Source organism: Urocitellus parryii, chromosome 1 (assembly GCF_045843805.1).
Source record: "Urocitellus parryii isolate mUroPar1 chromosome 1, mUroPar1.hap1, whole genome shotgun sequence".
Lineage (NCBI taxonomy): Eukaryota > Metazoa > Chordata > Mammalia > Rodentia > Sciuridae > Urocitellus > Urocitellus parryii.
Window position 1 is genome coordinate 246,801,978 of NC_135531.1, and position 23,913 is coordinate 246,825,890.

Here is a 23,913-nt window from a genome sequence, read left to right on the forward strand (position 1 = left end):
CTATGCAAATGTCTTGAAAAGGGTCTCTAACCCCTCTGCCTGCCTTCCTTCCCCATATATCCGTTCATTGTCAAATGAACTGTGAGAACACATCTCCTAAGGATCAGCATTCTATGTGTCACACCCAGCTATTTCAGGTGTTGCACACCTATCTCCAAGTGTGCCACAAGATGTTCTAGGAACCAGAGGGGTCAACCCCTTAAGATGTTTTCGTGGCTTGCTTTCCCCAGGAATCATATGAGCAAACTACATACTCCAAGATAGGTAAGTTTAAATATTTGCTAAATACTATTTCAAGTAATTTCCTAGGCACTGCTCCTAAAATTAAAGACTTTGTACACCATACGTTTTTTATCAGATTTTTATCAGATCTGAGTCCTGCTTAAAACGGTATGAGGCTAGCTCCATGGTTCTCAACCTAGGGAGACTGTGACCAACAAGGGACATAGATCATGCCTGGAGGCATTTTAAGTTGTCCTGGGTTGGGAGGTGCTACTGGAAGCTGTTCCTCCCACAATGCATAAGACAGCCCCCAACAATAGATTCATCTAACCCAAGCTGAGAAACTCTAGGATAGTTGTAGTTTTTGCTTCTTTTTGAGCCACTGGAAACCAAAGAGCCAAACAACTGAGCCCACACAGCTGTAATTATCTCTTCTGTCTCTTACCACATAAAGATTTTTTTTTAAAACACTTAAGTTCCTTTGTTTGGAAAACAACCCAAAGAGCTCAATATTATTAATGGCACAACCACAAGAGGGCATAGTGTGGTGACAATACAGAGTCAACTAAGATTAAAAATTGATCTACTAAGACTTTAGATATAATAAGTTTTATTTATCTGGTGGTACTTGATGCTCACACGGCACCGTACAACAAATTTTAAAAAATACAATATGAAAAAAATCAAACAGCCAAAGAGATTAATTCCATTTGAGGGCAATGGCCCACAGAAAAACCAACAAAAGCCCACAGAAAAACCCAACCCTCTGTCCCCTTAAGAACATTAATTTCTTCCTGCTTAAGTTTGGCTTTAAGAAACATCAAAACAAAGTGCAAAAGAAAAGGTCTTTGAGAAGAGTTAAAACTTCACATAGCGTCTTTCACTTATCACAAAATGCTTTCCTTATGCAATAATAAGCTCATAAAACAATCCAAACATCTGTGAGCCTCTATTTGGTCCCAATTTTTTAGGTCACAGCCTTCAGTATTTTTCTCCTCTCTAACCTCAAATTATTTTGTCAGCAAAAAGTCAGTCAGGAGTGTTAGTCTCCTTTGTTCCATATTTCCACTACAAAGCTTATTATCCATAAATAGTAAGAGGCCAAGCAAACTGAAGCCATGAAAATACTTGAATTGAAAATATAAATTTCCCAAGAGTTATTTAAAATCAAATTTTGGCTCTGTATCTATTTAATTCATGATTAATAATTACTCAGAGTCATTCAAAATTAACCATAGAAACAACAAGATTTAAAATGCATAGGGTGGGAAGACAATTTTAAAGATCAGATATAGGTGATTGGGGAATTTGTTTTATTTTATGACAAATATTGTCATAAAATTACACCATACAAGGAATAAGAAGTTACATATTCTGCTTGGGTACTATTGATGCTCAGTTCCAATTTTGTAAAAGCCAATTTATAAGCCTATTCTCATATAAGCTTCCAAGGTAGGGAGCCCTACACGCTAATAGTAGGAGTTACATACTCTAGTCCCCAAGAACTTACTTATAATAGCAGGGTCATTGTGTGCTAACACTGCTTGCAGAATTTCTTTTCCCTTTAGAGTTCAAAAGAACGTAGGGAGACCCCCACCCCAAAAAACAAAACAAAACAAACAAACAAAAAACAGCTATGGGTAGTAACAGGTCTAAAACCAAGAAATTTGGGGCCATAAAATAAAATTAGAAGTCAAGATGATTCTTAAAATATTTGCCAAGAACATTAATAACTGCCTCAATGCTTGGCTCCAGAATTAAATGGCATTTCAGTTGATGCCACACAGAGATCAAATTATCATCTAATTACTATACACAAAACTAAACAAACCAAGACTCATTAGCTGCAGTCACTGTGCAATGTCATAGCACCCAAAGACTGACTCTTCAATGATCGTGAGCCCCCTTTCATTGTACTATTTAGTAAGGGTAAAGGGCAGGTCATACCTTTGTATCCCCTGCATCTAAGCACAGTGGTATTCAACAAATACTTACTAAATACATCTTTGAATAGTGGCTTAAGACACAGAAAGAGCCCAAAGATTGTCTTCTTCTATTAGTAGAACTTAAGTAGCCTTGCTCCCAACAGGCAGAAAGTAGTTTTGAAATAAAGATAGCTTTCCCACAAACACAGACCAGTCAAGAGTTGGACATAGATCACTTCCTTTAAACATGTTTGTAAAGCATTTTGAGAAATCATGAGGTGAAAGGTGCTATGTAAGTACAAAATAATAATATTCAAGACAGTTTAGCGAAGATGCTATTTTCCTATGGTAATGGAATCGTTGTGCTAGACTGAGGGGACACCTCCCGTAAAGCTACTCTTCTCACTGTCATCATCAACAGAACAATGGAATTTTGACAAAGATGCCATCACTTTATATACTTTGTATTCTGCTAAATACTTTCTAGAAACCAGGTGACAGAAAATGAAATTAAACCACTTAGTCTACACAGACCAATACTTTATCAAACTTCCGCATTTTACAAGTCATGTTCAAAAAACACACACAAATTAGCATTTTGTACACAAATGTTTATTTCTCAATTAAACATTCCCTTTAAATACAAGGAATGAATTCTAAATCTTCATAAAGATGAATTAAAAATGAAATCCCTCCAGTATAGTGTGTGCAATCACTGTGTTCTTGGTCACTACTGGCATTTACTGTTTAACATCAAAAAACGAAGACAGGTTATTTAAAAATCATGCTACTGGATTTCTAGCTCTTCCTCTATGACCAGCTCTTCACTGATCTGCAATGTTTAAAAGTTTATATCACCAAATCAAAGCAAGTTTAAGATGTGAAACAGCTGTGCATTAAACACAAAAACAAAATTACAAGATATAGTCAAGTTCATAACGAATATAGGTGTTCTTATCATCATTGTAGATTCTTGGGTAATGTGCTATGAGAGCATCCTGTGAACCAATGTAGATGGAGTTGTAAATTTTCCAATACACATCTCTGACTTTCCGAGCCGGGTGAAACAGACCCTAGAATAATTGAAAGATTCCATTATTTCAATTTCTAAGAATATACATAACTTGAACAGAATTTTTTTAAAGGCCATAAAATTATGATTAAAAATATTTCCCTTTAAGAAATGCAAATCAAGGGGCTGGGGTTGTGGCTCAGCGGTAGAGTGTTCACCTCACACGTACAGGACCCTGGGTTCAATCCTCAGCACCACATAAAAATAAATTATATTGTGTCCAACTACAACTAAAAAATAAATATAAAAAAAAAAGAAATGCAATCAAAACTACACTGAGGTTTTATCTCATGCCAGTTAGAATGGCAGCCATCAAGAATACAAATAAATACTAGAGAAGATGGGGGGGGGGGAGGAACACTTTTTACACTGTTGGTAGGATTGTAAATTAGTACACTCACTATGGAAATCAGTATGAATGTTACTCAAAAGGGTCCGGGGAGGAAAAGGGGAAAGAAATACTGAGGAATGAAACTGAATTATATTATTTTACTGTGTGCATGTATAACTGTGTAAACACAAATCCCACATTATGTACAACTATAATGTACCAACAAAAAAATTTGAAAAATACAATGAAAAACAAAACAAAATACTTCCCTTTAAAGGGGAAGAAAAAAATCTGGCAATTACACAAAATTGCAATGGGCAAAATCAAAATCTAATTCTCACCGTATACCTATTTTCCCATATGGCACAATACACACACCCTATTGATAATTAGGAACGGTAACTTAATTCTATATCAAATTACTTTTCTAATAGAATAATCTTAAAAATCTTTAACTTACCTGTAAACAATACTGCAACATTCTGCATGGTCCAATAGCAACTCTCAGGCCTTCCAGGGCACCCATAACTGCCTGGATTACGTGGGGAGATGTCTCGAAAACATTAGGCCATACATAGTTCAACAAGTGATTCAGGGAATCTTCACAACCAAATCCATAAACCCCAAGTGACATGTGCTGTACCACTGCACTAGCTGTCTGTCTGTGTACAAGGTCCCTGTAATGGAGGGCGGGGGGAGAGTTCTGTTAAGAAGCAAATCTTTGTTTTACAGAAAATATTCATCTGCCCCTTAGGAACTAAATCATTAATTCAAAGTACTGACCAAATACGAAGTCATTCCAACACCTTATGATCTCATATATCCTTTATAATGATTCCATTTGAAATCTTTTGCTTTAATAACTCAAACCTCACAAAGTTTCAAAAATAATTCACATTTCCTAATTAACTTTTAAAAGGAATATGAGCAAAAGCCCTTAGTTTCAAAATGCTTCTGAAGTGGAGGCCTATGACTCTTACATACAAATGATTAACAGTAATATCTCATTTTAAACTATACACTTAAAATGTTGGTAGAAATTCAGGTGCTTAGGGCTGGGGTTGTGGCTCAGTGGTAGAGTGCTCGCCTAGCATGTGAAAGTCTGGGTTCAATCCTCAGCACCACATAAAAATAAACAAAATAAAAGTATTGTTTCCAACTACAACTAAAAAAAGAGAGAAAGAAATTTAAATGCTAGAATATAACAGATAACTAAATTAAAATTAAGTCTGTTCTCATGTAGACACTAAGTTTCATTTTAAAAACTCAACTTGGGAAGAGGAAGATATAATTTTTTTCAAACCTACAGAAATAAGATCTCTTCATCTCTTGTGCTATCTGAATTTATGTTTATGACAAATCAATTGAATCATTCATTCCAAAGTTATTCTGAGTATGAGCCCAGAATAATACACATTAGGGTCACACACTTAGCCCCAAAGACAGAATAGTTCAAAGAAAAAAGATATGTACTTACTAACATCCTTAATTCTCTTAATGTCTAATTTATTCACCATAGTGAAGCAGTATTTCTCATTAATTATTTTCCAACATTGCTTCATTTAGTAATTTTCAATGGAGTTACTACCTCAACTTATTAGTACACAGAACATAATTTATAGCCACAGGTCATATATACCCATGACTATACTAGGATGCTCAGGAACTTCTCACTAAAGAATATGAAATGAGGGTGACTGATCCCCTCTTTGGCACAAGGAAGCCAGTTTTTTTGGCAAGTGGGTGGTGTCCTAGGGACTATACCTAGGGCCTCACTCATGCTACGCAAGCACTCTACCACTGAGCTACAATCCCAGTCATTTTTTCTTTTGAGATAAGGTCTTATTAAGTTGCCAAGGTTGACCTCACACTTGTGGCCTCTGGCCTCAACTTCCTGGGGATTACAGGTGTGCATCACTGCACCCCATTGAGGTCAAACTTTTACAGAGCACAATTCTTAATATTTGTCTCCATGTCCTGTATATACACCTGGTGGTAACTTGATGACTCAATTAAGTTGCCCTTTATGAAGGTCATTAGTAATTTTAATCTGCCCAAAAGTAACTAAAATGAGACTACTTATTTCTTCTGAAAAATAAAGAGCCAGTGAAATTACATGGACCCTGCACTTTTCCTTTATTCCTTCTTCAAGCAATCTTATGTTTAAGGCTGAATGTCAATCTAGATATCAGGAATTTTGACAAATAACTTGAGCAATATGGAATTACTGGTCACCATCTGAACCACTGGGTGCCTACAACAATAACAGTGTAGCTCTTGGTAGACGGTGTTCAGCAGATTCAAAACCTTAAAAGAAATTTTTAATAGGTTCACTTGCACTAAAAAGCTAAAAAGATCAGGTCTCTCTGCCACACTGATTAACCCATGCTTGTCAATTCTTCTAACCATATTTGACTAACTTTTAAAGCAAAAGTCTACTGATTATGTTTTTAAAAATACATTTAATCTAACAAATATGAAAAGGAATTTAAATCAGGGAGGTCTTAAAGACAAAATTTTGGAAACAGCTACAACATATATATTAAAAAGTCATATTTACAGTTTTGTATAAAAATCCAGGTTAGTACTTCTTTAAAATATCACAACAAATAGGTCATTTAATAAGTTCTAAAATGAAATTTATAATTATCTTCTTGCATTTGGCTTAAGTCACTTACCTATCCATTAAAGCATCTTCAAGTAATGGTGTTACAGCATAAATGTAGTCTTTTCCCATTTCACCGATATATTCAAACAAAAAGGAGAGTGATTTTAACACTCCATTTTGAACATTCAGTTCAGGAACTCTGTATTCATTCATTAAGGCAGGAAGTACTGTGAAGGGTGAACATGTTTCGGCAACAATAGCTATTGCTACAGTGGTACAAACTCTGTTCTGCCTTTCCTGAACCTTGAGGTTGTTTAAAAGTGTAGCCAATACATCATGAGGGCTGGGGGAAAAAACAAACAAACAAACAAACAAAAATTCCAAAATGTATCAGCAAGCTGTTATATTACAAGTCAAAAATTTTTCAGAGAGAAAGGGGAAAAATGCAAAGACATCAAACAATTAATCCCTGGGAATTCAGTAATACTTGAGTCAACAGCAATACTGTTTCTACTAAGAACTTCATATAAATTGTCAGTTTTTAATTCAAATGGATTAATTTTCAAATATAACTTTCAGTTTTTAAATTTTTTGAAATATAAAGAAATTTAATTAAATGTTTAATTCTTTGAGTGGTCAAAACAGACATCAGCGCTACGGAACTTTTTGGGGGCAGTAATATCCAAAAATCTCATCTCCCATATTCAAACATACCTAGTTTGTTTCTCTTATCTTCCCTCCCACATACATTTACTATATCTGTTCTTTTTTTTTTTTTTTTTTAAATACTGGGGATTGAACTCAGAGGCACGTACTTGACTACTGAGATACATCCCCAGTCTTTTGTTTTGAGACAGACTGGCCTTGAACTTGCAATCTTCTGTCTTAGCCTCTCAATAGTCTATGCCACCACACCCAGCTACTTTAAGGCACTTTTTTTTGCCACACCTTTGAGGAACACACTAGGGGGCTAAAAAGTTCACATAATAGTTATTCATTGCAAACTTCTTGATTATATCAACCACTAAAATAATTATTACTCTTACCCAAAAAATAAGAGGAAAAAGCATGTGTTTGTGCTGGGGGAGAAGGGTGATGCTACCTAATTAATCTGATATTTGTGTATTTCTAGAAAATATTTTCTTAGCTACTAAGCTACATGTATGTGAAGTATCTACATTACTGATTCTCCTACCTTGGTTCTAATGAAGAAGTAAATAACCACAGATTATCAATAAAACAGTTATAATTCAATTAAATTTGTGGGTTAATCTAGAAATGACTTTTTTACATATCTTGTTTTATTTATCTTTATGTTGTGCTGAGGATTGTACCCAGGGCCTCGCACATGCAAGGTGAGCGCTCTTCCACTGAGCCACAACCCCAGCCCAAGGAATAACATTTTTAAAAAACACATAAAGTACCAATGAAACATGAATCATGATGATGGTGATATTAAGAATTTGCCTTTTATATTTTAAGCAACATAAAAAGAACACAAAAAAAAACCTGAAATTATTCTGATAATGGAAATGCTTCCTTCCCTGAAATTTTTAAAGCTTCCCATCTATTTTAATTAAAAATTTAAGAAAATGTTTTAAAATTTGGTAAGTCCATAAAATAAAGAGTGATTACCCAACTGCATTAAGTGTAGTATATCTCATTAAGTGTAGTATATTCTAAGTGGAAGCATTTTCCAACACTTCAATTGTTTATTATAAGCTAATAAAAAACTGAAAATAATACTTACCCAATGGCTTTTGCAATATAACCAAATGTGTTGACTGTAGCTCTACGAATAGCCTTTTTGTGAGCTTTTAAGAGCTCTAAAAGCTCAAAGCAAATCCTCATCCACTCTCTTGCAGAGACATATTCAGCTCCCCTAATTAAAAAGAAGAATTTTTTTTGCAGTGTTGAGTTTGAACCCAGAACCTTGTACATACCAAGTAAACATAACTGAGGTAAGCCCCTGTTCTTAAGTTTTAATAGGTAAATTTGCAGGTTCAGTTCTAAAAACATAATTAACTCATTTTAATCACTAAATAAGTTATTATTTACTCTTCAGAAAAGTTGGTTGTGTTAGAACTATACTGCTACTCCCCATTACTAGCTGAACTAAAATTTGACTAAAAATATGAATATTGGATAGCCTGAACATATACACTTACACCAACACCACTAAACAAACTTATCTAACTGCAAAATGGTCAAATCTGAGAACCAATACTGCTTATAAAAATGTTTAGGTATTCTGCTTACCTGTCAGCAATACGTCCAACAAGATCAATACAGTTCTCTTGTACTTTTTCATGCCTGTTCTTTAAAATGGGGGTGAGTCTAGGCAGCAGATCTTTAATTGGTGGGGTCATCTTATGCATACCTATTTAATAGAAGTCAAAAAAACTATCAATTAACATTTGAACTTTTGAACTGCAACCTTTGCTCATTTTTTCTTTTACTTTTCAACGTGATACACATGACTAGGCATAAATATAAACTTGCAGCTGCCTATGGAAAGAGAAAACCCCAGGTTTTGACCAGTCTCAGAATTGCTTTTAACTTTTTATTAACAACTTCTGATTATGCGTAGAAATGAAAGAAATCAGTGAAGTGAATTAAGAATGATGGATACTCAATAACAAAAAAAAATTTTATTTGGTTCTGAAATGTATTTGTACACTGACATTTAAATATGGGGACAGCTTATGTTCCGGCCATACACAACAATATAAGCCAGAGGTAGACATGTAAATTAAAGCAAAATTTTCCAGAAAGGGCCCCCTTACCCTTTAACTGCAAAACAAAGAGATCTCCAGTCTCCCTGCAATGCAGGGCATACTTGGATGGTATTTACACCTATGAAGAGAGAAAAAAGGAGGCAGCTGGCAGGGGCTCTTGTTCTAACTAGATTGCTTGCTCTGATTCTCTCTCCATTGTTTTTCCCATGTTTCCCTAACCAACCATATGGTTTATAACTCCCTGAAAACCAGAGCCCCACAGGTAGCCAAGTAACTATCTTTGGCAAGTCACTACCTTTGGAGTATAGAGGACTGGGATGAATTGGGAATTATATGCAAATACAATAGTTGAAAGATCTATAAAATAAATAAACCTGACTAAAATGAGAAAACCAGTGGCTATCACAGCCAGCTCCTTTGACCTCTTGCTAAGTTATTTCTGACCCGCTAAGCCCCAAAGGAATTACTTTTGGCATTATGTTCAATTACAAGGGGAAATAAAACACAAGATGCCAAATGCTTGCTTTATCATACTTCCCTAATAGAATAAAAAGCTTTGCTCTCCATACCCAAGATTATTTGTTTTTACTTGGATTAAAAAACCAAATGGAGTTTCAAAGACTTGGGTATAAAAAGACAAGATATAATTTAATCAGTTCACTTTTCTTCCTAATTTTTGGTTTGTTTTTTGTTTTTGCAGTACTGGGTATCAAACCCAGGGCCTCATGCATGCTAGGCAAGTGCTCTACCACTGAGCTATAAATCCCCAGGTTTTTCCTAGTTATGTTCTTTGAACTGATGGCAAGCAAAACAAAAAACAAAACAAAATAAAACCCCAACATGTCACAATAACTGAGGCTGAATATTTAAAATTTCATTGTAAAACTAAATTCAAACTTCAGAGTTGTCCCCTCCCCTTGCAGAACATGACAATATTTTCAGCTAACAGACTAGTTCTACTAGGTCCTCTGCTCCATGACTTTAAGGCTTTGTGAGTTACAACTACTTCCACACCTCACTTACAGGCCCTAAACTTGCCCCTTTTCTCTTTTAAAGTAAAATATAAGTGAACTTAGAGAAGATTTTTGTGATATCTTCCAACTTAACTATAATCTTGAAGTGCTTTTAAAAAAAAGGTAACATAAAATCACCTAATTCCTAATATGTTTCCACAATTTACTTTCAAAAATACAAAGAAAGTTAAAAAACAACAAATTCTTACATGACCAGCAAATTTCATACCTATTACATTTACAATTGCCTTCAGAGCTCCAAGAATGCTGCCCAATACTTCAGGGTACTCTTCACCCAAATATTCATACAACACAACACCCAAGTGCCCCATCAATTTTTCCTATAATAAAAGAAATAACATTAAAATATTACTATTTACATTAAACTGCTTGTTTAAGAAACAAGAATCTGGTGCAAAATTTACCTCTTGACAAGTCTTCATGACCACAGCAGTTCGAGAAATCAAGTCAGCTGCCTGTTGCCTAACTTTTGCTGATTTGTTATTTAAACGCCACAAGACTGTACCACAGATCTGAGGCAAGTATGGTTTGACTCGTTTGCCAAGAGCATTGACCACTGTGCCAAAGCCATTCAACATTACTGAGTCCTGTAAAACAAAAGCCAATTTTTATATAAAAATACACACACAAGCACTGAGAACCAGAATTTAGTTTCCTTGTGACTGACAGTTGGTACATAGTAAAATTCAACTTTTTCCAACTATTCAAACATTTGTCTTTTAAAAAATATCAAATCCAAAAACTTCAGGTAAAAGAATATTTTGGTAAATGAGAATATGGACATTCTAAAAAATGAAGCCAGGTGCAGTAGCACACAGTAATCCCAGCTACTCTGGAGACTGAGGCAGGAGGATTAAGACTAGCTTTACAACTTACTGAGACCCCACCTCAAAATTTAAAAAAAAAAAAAAAAAAAAAAAAAGAATTAGTAGTGTTGTTCAGTAGTACAGCATCCCTGGAATCACTCCCCAACACTGAAAAAAAGAATGAAAAACTTATTGTGAACTTAATTACGTTATTTTTAGGAAATTTGCTTGAAAAGTAAAAATGTTTTTAAAAATCACTAGCAATTTTCCATAATAATTAACTTCATACTAATCAGTTATCATTACCTCCGTAGTCTGTTCTTGGAAAGCATAAAGAATACCATCAATCAGTTGTTCTTCAAGTTTGTGATCAATATCTGCTGCTCCCAAGTTGCCCATAATTTTCTCAATTGTTTCCATCACCATTTTTCGGTACTGCTCAGCTTCATCTTTCAGATCATCCACAATCCTAGATATAATTTCTGCTGCACCTACTTTATTTGCCAACTCCACAGTAGTATCAACTAACTAAAAAGACAAATAAATAAATAAATCTGCTGTTTAAGGAAATAAAGCAGTATAATGAAAACCCAATGTTCTAAATACACTACTTAGCTAATAACCACACTGACAATGATTAACTCCTACTTATTAAACTTCAAGAGAAAAGTGACTAAAAAACTTAAATGATTCTAAGTCAGTCAAGATACTCAAGGCAAAATTATACCCATGTTTAAGCGAGCCAGAAAAACCACTGAATTTACTAGACAAAGACATCAATTCACAGGTAAGTATTTATCTCAATGTAAAACCAAAGTGGAAGTTAACTGGCTTTTGAAAATGTATCTTCCTCCACAATCAAAAACAAATGAACTGTGAAATAATCAAAACAAAAAATAATCTGTAACATGCATTCAAACTGACTAAAGGAACAGTCAAAAGACTATTGACCCTTTTTTTAAAAAATAAAGGCTTACCTGTCGGTAATTTCTTCTATCCAAAGCCATTCTGTGCTGCCAAAAGTGTTTAAAGAAAGGAGGAAGGATCTCTGTTTTAATATAGTTTGCTTCTACACCATCTGTCCCACAACATTGTTTTACCACCTGAAAGGTTAAAAAATAATAATAAATCAAACAGTATAGGTGAAACCAACAATAAGTTTTTTCAAACAAATGCTACAAAATTCTCTTTGACCATGAAAGAAGCCCAATTTCAACCCCCGCAATCTGAAACAAGTATCTGAAATAAATACCTTCAGCACAATTTTCTTCATTTCTTCATCAGGAGATTGGAATTCCCGAATAAGGATTAACATCACTTCTCTAGTATAGTAGTTGGCATATTCTGCATCCATAAGAGGAATAAGATACCCAATAGCCTTTAAGAAAGCAGCCAAACCCTATTTTAAGGTAAAAAACATATAATTTAGTAAATTAGGTTTACCTTGCTTTAATGTTCAGGGGTGGCTATCAAAAACAATCTAATTAGTAGATTTACCTTTCCTCTGTGTTGCCGGATACCCTTCCATAGAGGCTTTAGCACAGAATCAAAAGATTCGATACCATAAGGAGTTGCTGCTTCAGCCAAGGCAGCAATGGCCAAAGCACTTATGGTCCGAACTTTCTGCTGCTCATCAACAAGACCTATAAAACCAAGCACAGATTTTTAACTATGTACCAACACTTAATCTCCACAATATCATCCATATTCTAGCAATATATTTAACCATTCAGACAAACCATAGAATCTCTTCACTTCAGATAAAATTGCCAGAATAAATAAAAAGCCAGAATAAAGCAAGTGTGTTAGCAGATATTATTATAAATCCTACTACAAAACATGAGGAGTTTATATGTAGTTATAAGCCTTTCCATTATTTCCCCAAGTCAGTAGCCCAAATTTCAGGATAGCTATCCTATAAAAAACAAAAGTTATAATACAACTTACCATGCTCAATAATTTCAACTAAACTTCTGAGATGTGGTAAGATGGCACAGCCCATTAGAATAGCTATTTGCTGTACAATCTTAATACCGGTGTGTCTCGCTTGCCAAGACTTTTTACTTTTGCACACAGCTTTTAAGAAGGGTAATAAAGAAGGAATGCCCAAGGCAGACGCTACAACAGCAAAAGCTCTGGCTGTTGTGTTACGGACATACTCATCCATGTTATCTATATCAGGTCTCATGGTAGAGATCATAGTAGCTAGACCAGCAGCCTAAAAGGAAAAGATAAAAGGAGAGTCTGAGTTGGTACATTATTCTTGATCATTTCCTTCTATAAATCAAAACTTTTATAATCAAAAAAAGATGCAAACTTTCTTCTCTAGAAATTTAACATATTACCTTTGCCAAATTAGAAATAATCTCTCGGCCTTCCACTCTAGCATAATAATCTTCATCAATCAACAGTGGTTCAATGACCACAAGAATCTGAAAAAGAAGAAAAGGAACTACATTGACATCAATTACTGATGTCCCCATAAAACAAATAGGAAATTTATAGTTAGCAGGGCTTCATTAAGCAAGGGACTAATTAAGAATTTTAAGTACACAATTTCAACCCCCCAATACAGATGAAAAACTGAGAATATGTTAATCATGCAGACTGACAAATATATCTTTTAAAACTTGCACATACATTAAGCACTTTGTAATTAAATTACTGTCATGAAAAAATGGTTCTTTACACTAAATATAATAGAAATATACCTATTTCTCATCATAACCTAATACTAATAATATGAATAATATAAACAATTATGGTAAAGACTGCTAAACATTCCACCTACATGTACCTATAACATATAGCTGTGTACATGTTACATCTGTAACATGCCTCTGCAAAGAAAAAGATCTGGAAGGATAGGCAAATTTAACCTAGCTAGGTTAACTATGAGCATCTTTTACGGGGGGGTAAACTTTGGTTCTCTACTATGAATCAGCTTTTTTTTTTAAGCAACCTTTCCAGACTACACTAAAAATATCCATGAATTCCTTTTATTCTAAAAAAAAAATTAAAATATTGAATTATTAGAAACATTATTTGAGGAGAACAACAAACCTTGTGCACATACGGTCGTACTAAGTCATCAAGTTTGTATAATATTCTATCAATAACTTTCACAAGTAAATGACGCTCTTGATCCTCAAGTGTAGGAGACATCAGCAGGGGAAGAATCTGATTAAATAAAGGTCCAGCTCCAAATTCACGAGCTTTATCTGTAATCTGACGCAATGCAGCCTGGGGAAAAAGTAGAGTACAAGTTATGTTTACTTAAAAATCAAGCATTTTATTTTATTTTTTTAAAGAGAGAGAGAGAGAGAGAGAGAATATGAGAGAGAGAATTTTAATATTTATTTTTTAGTTTTCCGCGGACACAACATCTTTTGTTTGTATGTGATGCTGAGGATGGAACCCGGGCCGCACGCATGCCAGGCGAGCGCACTACCGCTTGAGCCACATCCCTAGCCCTAAAAATCAAGCATTTTAAAAAAGCAAATTACTCTAGGAAGATATTCTGTAACTTAATATTTTAATGTGTACTTTTACAGATATTTTACATAGAATAGCATGAGTTCATTTCTGTCAAAATTACTCTGAAGTTTGAACATGAGAGAAATTCAATGTTTTTAATTAATTACAAAAGGGCAATAATAAAATTATAGAAGCACAGAAGTGTGTATGTGTGTCTGTGTATGCGCCTTCATTTCCCCTAAGTCCCTTCTACCTTTGAAACACATAAAGATGTTAATGCAGTTCTTCACATAACTCCACTAATTACCTTCAAGTCTTAAGCACATTTTAAAGCCACAAGAACAAAACAATTTTTTATTTTTTCAACTCCTTTTTAAAGTAGAAAGTTTTTTCACTAGAAAAAATGCTGGAGATGTAGCGTGGTAGTGCAGCACTTAACTAGCATGTGCAAGACCCTGGTTTCAATCCCACCACCACAAATTAAACCAACCAACAAAAAAAACTAAATCCTGTGATGGGGATATAGTTCAGTAATAGAGTGCTTCTCATACTACCTACCTTCCTTTCCATCATGCAATGCCCCGATAAAGATGAAGAGAATAAATATAAATTCCTTAACATACCAATATAATGAACATAATTAATGATTTAGCAAACTGGTACCTACCTTTCTCATTGGAGGTGTTCCATTCTTAATTTTTAAAAGCAATTTCATTATTTTTCTCTCTTTTTGTTCTTCTGGACTAAGTGTTGATTCATCAACATCAACCTAGTAAAAGAATATTTAAAGGAAGGTCAATATGTTATGATTTATAACTATGTACACAAAAAATAGTAATTAATTTCTGCTATTACTACTTACCAATAGCTTATCAAAGTACTGAATATCATCTGGTTTTAAAAATGGAAGATTTCCAGATGGTTGGTCATTAACACTCTTCATAGTTCTATCTTCAGTTTGCATGTGGAATCCAGTCATACCACCCAAAGGTGTTGGAGTTGCAGTCAGTTTTCGAGCTGGAGTTCGAATAGGAACATAACCAGCTGGAGGGGGAAGTACCTAATAGAATTATAAAACAGTTTAGAATTTTTTTCACTTTATAAATTGAAGAATAACAATAATGAGTAACACTGCACTTAAAATATTTTTGTTTATTAGCTAGGAAGCATTTTAGTTACTTGGAGAAACAAATTACCACCCATCCCACTGTTCTATTTTAATTAGAAGTTTAAAATACTTGTGGCAAATATTCATATTTCACCAGGTATGGTGTCATACTCCAGTAATTCCAGAGACTTGGGAGGCTGGGGCAGTTGTAGCCTAGGCAACTTAGCAAGACCGTGTCTCAAAAATAAAAAGGGTCAGGAGTATAGCTCAGTGGTAAAGCAACCCTGGATTCAATCCCCTTACCCCATCCCCACAGAAAAGCCAATTTCTTTTTTTAATTCATAGTTCTCATCTGCTAATTAAAAATGAGAGTATAGGGAAATGAAAAATCTGAGGAAGGCTTATAAACTTCTGATCATTATCAAACATTAATCTAGCTGGGGGTGGTGGTACATGCCTGTAATCCCAACAATTCCAGAGGCTGAGGCAGGAGGATTCGAAGTCTGCGCTAAGTCAACAACTTAGTGAAATCTTTTCTCAAAAATTTAAAAAGGGCTAGGGATGTAGCTCAGAGGTAAAGTTTCCCTGGATTCAATGCCCTATAAACCACCCCCAACAAATTTATCTATAAAAACATGTTGATAATACCAAATTAAAAATTCAGAAATAATAAAATCTAAGTCAGTGATTTCCAAAAAAGCTGTATTAGAACGCATAACATATGTATTCACATAAATGGAAAAAAGCTCATATATAATGTATAAAAGGTTATATATAAAACTGAGTAATAAAATAGAACACTCACATAAACTCCTACATTATCAAAACAAATTTTTAAGTCTAAACTAAAAAATTAGTTAAATGCATGAATACTAAAACCAAAATATTTACTAGAGTTCTGTAAAACATACCACCTAATTAAATCTTTTGCAAAATCACCAGAATTTCCAAAATGTGGGCTAAAAAAGAAAAATATTTGTTTTTTTAAAGCTGATACAAGAACTTATTTTATACAACTTCCTGGGCAGAGCCAATGGGCCTTACAGGTCTTACCTGATGAGCCTAAACTAGTGTCTAAAAATGTCAATTAGTGGGCTGGGGCTGTAGCTCAGTGGCAGAGCACTTGCCTTATACATGTAGGGTACTCAGCACCATGTAAAAACAAACATAAAATAAAGGCATGCTATCCCTCTATAACTACCAAAAAAAAAAAAAAAAGTCAATTAGTTTAAGAGGAAATAATGTTAAATACATATTAATACTATCTACACTGCCTCAGAATCTTGAGTTGCTGGGATTACAGGTATGCAGCACACACCCAGCTGACTAACCATTTTGTAAAAAATGGAATTTATTCTATGAGAGGCTTATGAAATCTATGTCATGTCCACAAATATCACTCTATTTTAAGGACTTAAAGACCTACTATTTTTAAACATTCACTAGTAAGGATTTCATTTCTTAGTAGGATTCACTAAGGACAATTTTCTTCTCATCAATACAAAGGATACCAGTGACTACAACTGAGAAAGATACTCAGGGCAGTCAAAATTAGGTTGCCTATACTCACAGCATTATGTGGAGGTTACAAGAAGTTTTAAAGCAGGTATTTATACATACACGAAACAAATAATCTTAATACAAACTTAACAGGGGAAACAAAACATGACAAGCATATATACAAATAAACTGTTAAAAGGAAGCAAAAGTCATTAGCAGAAAGGCCATCAGATGATTTAGATTCCAGTTTGGGTTTATGGTATTAACTATATAACCACAGACTACCCTTAGACCAGCAAATATTCCAAGTGCCAGGGACTTAGAAAAGTTTATAGTTCAAAATAAACTTCAAGTTACTACAGTAAAGAGAATATTCTTTCTTCTCATTGGCAATCTATGAATTTGCACATACAAGTAAAACCAAGTAAAACAACCATAATCTAATGTGAGCTTAATCCTGGGACTGCTGATAAACTAAAGGAAACTATATATTGTTAATATAGGTATTACCATAGCCATACTGTTAATATAGGTTTTTAAAGATCTTAAAATTTCCTACTAGCAAACATAAAACGTCATGTTATTTGTTTTCATCTATTATTTTTTGAAACTAAAATGTATTTGGAGATAGATAAAAAGAACAGAATGCCACTGGTAAATCTGAGGAAGGTCAATGAAAACTGACCAATGTTCTCAACAAATACTTAAAAGAAAATTCACATCTTATTATGTTCACATGCATGGTTACTACCTTATATCCTTCTGGAAACATAGCATCTAGCTCTTCATCAGAGAGTGGGCGATTTCGTTCATCGATTTCTCTCTCCCACCGCCAAGCCTGAAGTTGTTCAGGAGTCATACTCATTATGTGACCTACCAAAAAGGAAAATTTTTATTAACAATCTACATTTTAAGACTTTATCATTATATAGCCCTTGAAATATAAGACAGTTACTAACTCTTAACACTTACTTGCTTACATTATAAATGCAAACCAAAACTAACTTATACACCTTTATTCTTGTTAAAAGCTGATGTTAACAACACACAGAAAACCACAAAGAAAAAACTATAATACAATTATTTCCAATCAAAGAGTTTCTACCTGGTGTGGGGGTAGCCATGTTCATTGCCGGTGTGCCAATTGGTGTTTTTCCAGGAGTCAGAACAGGAGTGCTACCACCCATCTGACTAGCTGGTGTTTCATCCCAACGTGACTTTCTTTTACTGGCTCCTGGAGTCGGTGTTTCACCAATTGAATCTCCACCTCGATCTGTTCGAGGAGTCTCAGCCCATCCACTTCCATGCCCAGGAGTATCTTTAAAGAGAAAGAGCCAATAAAATCACAATATTAACCACTGTTAGAACAACATTGCTGATTCAAATAGTTAATATATTCAACATTAATTTCAGAAATAGGACATTCCTAAAACAGAGACACATTTCAAGTTTTAATGTTCTATGTTATACTCTTAATTATTTCTTGGTTTCTTTTCCGCTGATTCCAAAAATATCCATAATAACTAATGATAAACAGGAAAATAGAGAATTTTTTTCACTACCCATTATATTACTATACAGAGCAATGGTTCTCTATATCTTGAGCCAATTTGTATATTTCTCCATGCAGTTGACAACTCTATACGGCTTCTTTCATTAATTACATGTTAAGCATTTCCCTGTATCATTACCAATTCTTTGAAAACTTTTAATATAGCAAATGTACTATTAAATCTTAGTTTTGCCACAGTTATTCTCATGAAGTCACTGAAAGATAGCCTTAGATCATCTATACAGAAAACAAGAGGCTTAGGCAAATTAAGAGATAGAATGTAATATAGAGGTTACCAGGAACTAAAAGGCAGAGGGAATAGGTACAGAGATTTTTTATTTAGGATAAAGAAAAAGTCCTAGAAATGAATAATGGTGATGACTGCATAACACTGTGCAAGTACCTCATGCTAATAAATTTTATACTTAAAAACAGCTAAAATGACCTGAGTGTAGTGGTGCATGCCTGTAATCCCAGCACTGTCAGGAGGCTGAGACAAAAGGATTACAAGTTTGAGGCCAGCCTCTGCAACTTACCAAGGCCCTAAGCAACTTAGTAAGACCCTGCCTCATAACAAAACATAAAAAAGGCTGTAGCTTAGTGGTAAAGCACCCCTGGGTTCAATTCCCAATACCAAAACAAAAATAAAAACAAAACAAAACAAAAAACCAGAAACAGTTAAAATGGTAAATTTTATGTCAGGTATATTTAATCACAAGATTTTACTTTAGATTCTTCCTTAAAAAAATCTTAAACCTCTTCAAGAGGGAAAATTAGACATTTGATCTATTCAGTTTCTTATTTATCTTCATAGCATCTGGTTATTTACAGGACCAGACAGGCCTAGAGAACAGATCTCAGTTTGATCCTACCACTCAAGTCAACATTTTACCCAAACACACATCCAGATTCCACTAGAAGTACTACCTCTTTCTGTTTTGGGGGTCTCATCCCATCTGTTTTTCCGAGCACTGGAAGTTGCGCCTCCATGGCCTGGTGTTGCATGCCCAGGTGTATCGCCTCGTCCAGGAGTAGCAGCTCCCGCAGGTGTGTGACTAGGTGTAGGATCCCATATTTTTGAGCCTGGGGTTGCTCCAGGAGTCTCACTTCCTTTTGCACGACCTGGCGTCTCATCCCATCTTAAGGAAGGGGTATGCCCAGGGGTCTTAACAAAGCAAAAAAAAAACTTATTCACACATCTACATACCCACAGAGAACAACCAAAAATTTTTAAATAAAACATTTTAATTCTAGCCTCTATATAATTAAAGCGAAAGTAGACTATCATTCTGTTTAAAAAAAGAGATACCCATTTTCTTGCAAATAGGTTTAAGACCAAAAACAATTTCAAGTATTAATCTGAAACAGTGAAAGTCTTGAATCTAAGTATGTGGTATGACTATGGTTTTTCCATCTAAATCTGCACTGAAAGACTACCAGCTCTAATTCCCTCAGTACTTCCCAAACTGAAAGGCATACATTATCAGGGGAGAAGAAAACCATAAATTCTAAGAAATACTATTTTAAATAGTGTTCACTGTGCATGTATGTATGTCTAATAAATATTTTGGATTACCCAGATAATTATCTTTAAACCACATATACCAAACAATATCATCCAAGTAATGATGGCAAGATTGGGGGAGGGGGGATCAGAAGTAAATTTAAGTAACACTATGGTTCCACAGCAGTTTGAATAAGAGACTAATAGGTGATGCAAGGCACCATATAGCATGAGTATCAAAAGAACTTCCACCAGAATAGACAATATCATATTAAAACAGTAGATGACTTAGCGTAAGCAAACAAAATTTAGACTTAAGCACTGCTCCATTAAATATTCAACAGAATTTGTAATATACTTTATACATTTATTTTAAAATGGGATCCTCCTGGAGACCCAAGAACTCTAGTTTTCTATTTGCAAATTTGCATATTATAAAAAATTAAGTTTAATATTTGTTCATTTTAAAAACCTCTATTACTCCAGGTTGGGAAATTCTGTATTGAGTAAAGAACATAAATTGCTCAACATCTCAATTTCTGGCACTTGTCTCTCCTGCTGAATTAGAAGGAAAGGTGGGAAATAACCCCTTCCTATTATGTATTCTAATTCCCAGTGTCATGATTAGGGTAAAGTTATGTTAACTGAGCAGAATGAAAAGAAAACATGATCTGGATCTCTGCAGCTCTTACAAGAAAGACATTAACTCTTTGTCTATTTATAAGCTTATAGTAAACAGTTCCATCAGAACAAGCTTATCTCAGTTTTTAAAATTAAGCACTGAGGGGCTGGGGTTGTAGCTCAGTGGTAGCACACTTGCCTGGCACATGTGAGGCAATGGGTTGGATCCTCCACAACACATTTTAAAAAATAAATAAATAAGCCAGGAGTGGTGGCGCACACCTGTAATCCCAGCAATCAGGAGGCTGAGACATAAGAATCGAAATTTCAAAGCCAGCCTCAGCAATGGCAAGGCGCTAAGCAACTCAGTGAGACCCTGTCTCTAAATAAATTCAAAATACAGCTGGGGATGTGGCTCAGTGGACTCAGTGCACATAAATTCAGTCCCCAGTGCCCCAAAACAAGCAAACAAACAAACAAATAAAAATAAAGGTATTGTGTCCATTTATAACTAAAAATATTTTTTTAAAAAGTAAGTACTGAGGGGCTGGGATGTGGCTCAAGCCTGGCATGCGCGGGGCACTGGGTTTGATCCTCAGCACCAAATAAAAATAAAGATGTTGTGTCCACTGAAAACTAAAAAATAAATATTAAAAAATTCTCTCTCTCTCTTAAAAAGAAAAAAGCAAGCACTGAATGTCAACCAAGGCATTAGTTAATAATTAATCATATTCAGCAGAACTGAATTCTCTCATAAGCAAATGACAGAAATCCTCAGGATCTATCTATCCTAAATTTTATGGAAATTATGTGTTGTATTTAATATAGTCTAATTTTGAGAATGTGAAAATACTGCCATGTTGTGAGGGATTTTTTTTCCTGACATATGAATAGACAGACTACTATCTACAGTAATCTAGACTACAGTAAACAGTGAATTAGGTGACAAAAAAGTGGATAGATACTGAATATATTTAAATTGCCATGACATTTGGACTTTCTGGCTTTAAAACTGTAACCTAAAAAAAAAAATCCTCTTTTCTTTTTAAGTTTAGAAAAAAAATGAGGGGCTGGGGTTGTGGCTCAGTGGTAAAGTGCTTGCCTAGCATGCGTGAGGCACTGGGTTCAATTCTCAGCACCACATAAACAAACTAAATAAACAAAATAAAGGTACTATGTCCATCTACAACTTAAAAAAATATTTTAAAAAATGGTTTTGAAATGCATGTTAAACAAGTAAGTTTGTCAAGTTAAGACACATATAAGCCTAAAGAACAGAAGCAGGGGACAAATTCATAAATTTGCCAGCTGTTGTACAGATGGTATGTAGAGACAGAAATAAGATACTAGGAAATGAATGCAGTGTTAAAAGAATTTGAAGGATAACTAGGCATGGTGGTACACATCTATAATCCCAAAGACTGTGGCTGAGGAAGCGGGGAATGGAGGTAAGGGGTAACTCAGTGTTGGTAACAATTAATAGGGGAAATGGGGGCTGATTCAGGAGAAAATAAAATGATAATACCTTCAGGACATTCTCCCCCCCCCCTTCCTGTCTCTAGGGATTTTTCCTCCCTATAAGGGGCTGTTAACGAATGCCTCCTGGGGGGATACTCTGGGCTGCTCCTTTCCTCTCCAACCCAGGAACTCTACCTTTTGGCTCAACTCTTGGGAAGAGAGGCAATGAGAATAAAGGAATTCTAAAAAGTATAAAAGGGGCAGAACAGCCCCACTTCCTCGGATACCCAACTCCGAGCAGAAGTCTATCTCTGTTCTATCCTTTAAATAAAAATAGCTTGACACTCTTGCTTGCCTGTTTCTCGGCAATCTTCACATCTAGGGAAATGAAACTCAGCCCCAATTGATTCTCATCGCCGGCATCATAGTGAGGATCATAAATTCAAAGCTAGCCTAACCAACCTGGCAAGACCCTATCTCAAAGTAAAAATGAAGAAAAGCTATGGTAGGTGTAGCTCAGTGGTAAAGTACCCCTGGATTAAATCTCCAGTACCATGAGGTGGCAGGCAGGGGATTTGAAGGATTGATCACTAAAGCACTTAAAGTTCTAACAGAGGATCCAGCAAATATCCCAAACTGATGTTGCCATTCCAACCCCTAATGTGACTATATTAGGAGATTAATCCTTTTGGGAAGTATTTAAGGTTAAATGAGGTAATAAGGGTGGGGTCCTAATCTGACAGAACTAGTGACCAAAAAACAGAGAAAAGGACTTGTGAGGACAGAGGGAGAAAGTAATCATCTGCAAGTCACAAAAAGATGGCTCACCAAATACCTACATGCCAGCACTCTAATCTTTGGACTTCAAAGCCTCCATAAACTGTGAGAAAATAAATCCGTTTTTTAAGCTACCCGGTCAATGGTTTCTTGTACAGAAGCCCAAGTATACTAATATATTATATAATTGAAAAAAATTTTTAAATAACAATGAAAAATAAAAAACAACCACCTCTGCCTGATCCCAACTTGACAGCTTTTTGGGAGTGGCACCAGGAGTCTGATCAGCTGTTTGATCCCAACGGCGTTTTCGTTTTGAGGGAGGCTGGGATGCTGCTGCTCCATTGACGACTTTTAGTTCTCCAGCTTTAGCTTTTTCTGCTAACTGTTGCCTAATTTCTCTCTGAAAAACATTTGAAAAAGCAGAAAACATTTATCTTTAAAATGCTTTCATAAGGGTTGGGGCTGTTAACTCAGTGGTAGAGCACTTGCCTAGCATGTGTGAGGCACTGGGTTCGATCCTCAGCACCACATAAAAATAAAGGTATTGGGGCTGGGGATGTGGCTCAAGTGGTAGCGCGCTCGCCTGGCATGCGTGCGGCCCGGGTTCGATCCTTAGCCCCACATACAAACAAAGATGTTGTGTCTGCGGAAAACTAAAAAAAAATAAATATTAAAAATTCTCTCTCTCTCTTTATAAATAAATAAATAAATAAAGGTATTATGTCCATCTACAACTAAAAATTTAAAAATTCTTTCATGAGCCCAGGGAGGTGGCATATTCCTATAATCCCAGTCAATTCAGGAGGCTGAGGTGGGAAGATCACAAGTTTGAGGCCAGCCTCAGCAACTTAATGAGACCCTGTCTCATAATAAAAGGGACAGGGATTAGATTAGTGGTAAAGTGCCCCTGGGTTAAATCCCCAGGGGGAAAAAAAAAGAGTGTTTTTAATTGTAAAGTGTTTGCATACCATACATGAGAATGTGGGTTAGATCCCCAGCACTGCCCAAAAACAAACAAAAAATCGATTTATTTTAATGCCATTAATATAATCATTTCCATTTAATATACTACTTTATACTTTGTTCACTTTACTTTTTATGTTACTTGTTATTACCATTCCTTATTCTAACTCTTTTCTTGTATTTCCAGTTTTACAAAATGCCTTTCTTCCTACAC

At 35.1% G+C, this 23,913-nt stretch overlaps 1 protein-coding gene across 2 annotated transcripts in view; it reads right to left on the bottom strand.

Annotated features, from left to right (window-relative positions):
* Nucleotides 1–845: 845 nt before the first annotated feature.
* Sf3b1 (splicing factor 3b subunit 1) overlaps nt 846–23,913 on the bottom strand; it is a 42,075-nt gene continuing 19,007 nt past the window's right edge. For both annotated transcript variants that reach the window (XM_026399339.2, XM_026399341.2), the window contains 20 exons: nt 22,966–23,136; nt 19,301–19,538; nt 17,927–18,139; nt 17,573–17,694; nt 15,076–15,273; nt 14,881–14,982; nt 13,800–13,979; nt 13,082–13,168; nt 12,684–12,954; nt 12,234–12,379; nt 11,989–12,135; nt 11,714–11,839; nt 11,043–11,264; nt 10,335–10,517; nt 10,139–10,250; nt 8,418–8,538; nt 7,909–8,040; nt 6,229–6,501; nt 4,011–4,227; nt 846–3,220 (listed from right to left, as the gene is read on the bottom strand). In XM_026399339.2, the coding sequence (XP_026255124.1) occupies nt 3,062–3,220; nt 4,011–4,227; nt 6,229–6,501; nt 7,909–8,040; nt 8,418–8,538; nt 10,139–10,250; nt 10,335–10,517; nt 11,043–11,264; nt 11,714–11,839; nt 11,989–12,135; nt 12,234–12,379; nt 12,684–12,954; nt 13,082–13,168; nt 13,800–13,979; nt 14,881–14,982; nt 15,076–15,273; nt 17,573–17,694; nt 17,927–18,139; nt 19,301–19,538; nt 22,966–23,136 (3,420 nt within the window). In that variant the 3' untranslated portion in view covers nt 846–3,061. The remainder of the gene's footprint in view (nt 3,221–4,010; nt 4,228–6,228; nt 6,502–7,908; nt 8,041–8,417; nt 8,539–10,138; nt 10,251–10,334; nt 10,518–11,042; nt 11,265–11,713; nt 11,840–11,988; nt 12,136–12,233; nt 12,380–12,683; nt 12,955–13,081; nt 13,169–13,799; nt 13,980–14,880; nt 14,983–15,075; nt 15,274–17,572; nt 17,695–17,926; nt 18,140–19,300; nt 19,539–22,965; nt 23,137–23,913) is intronic.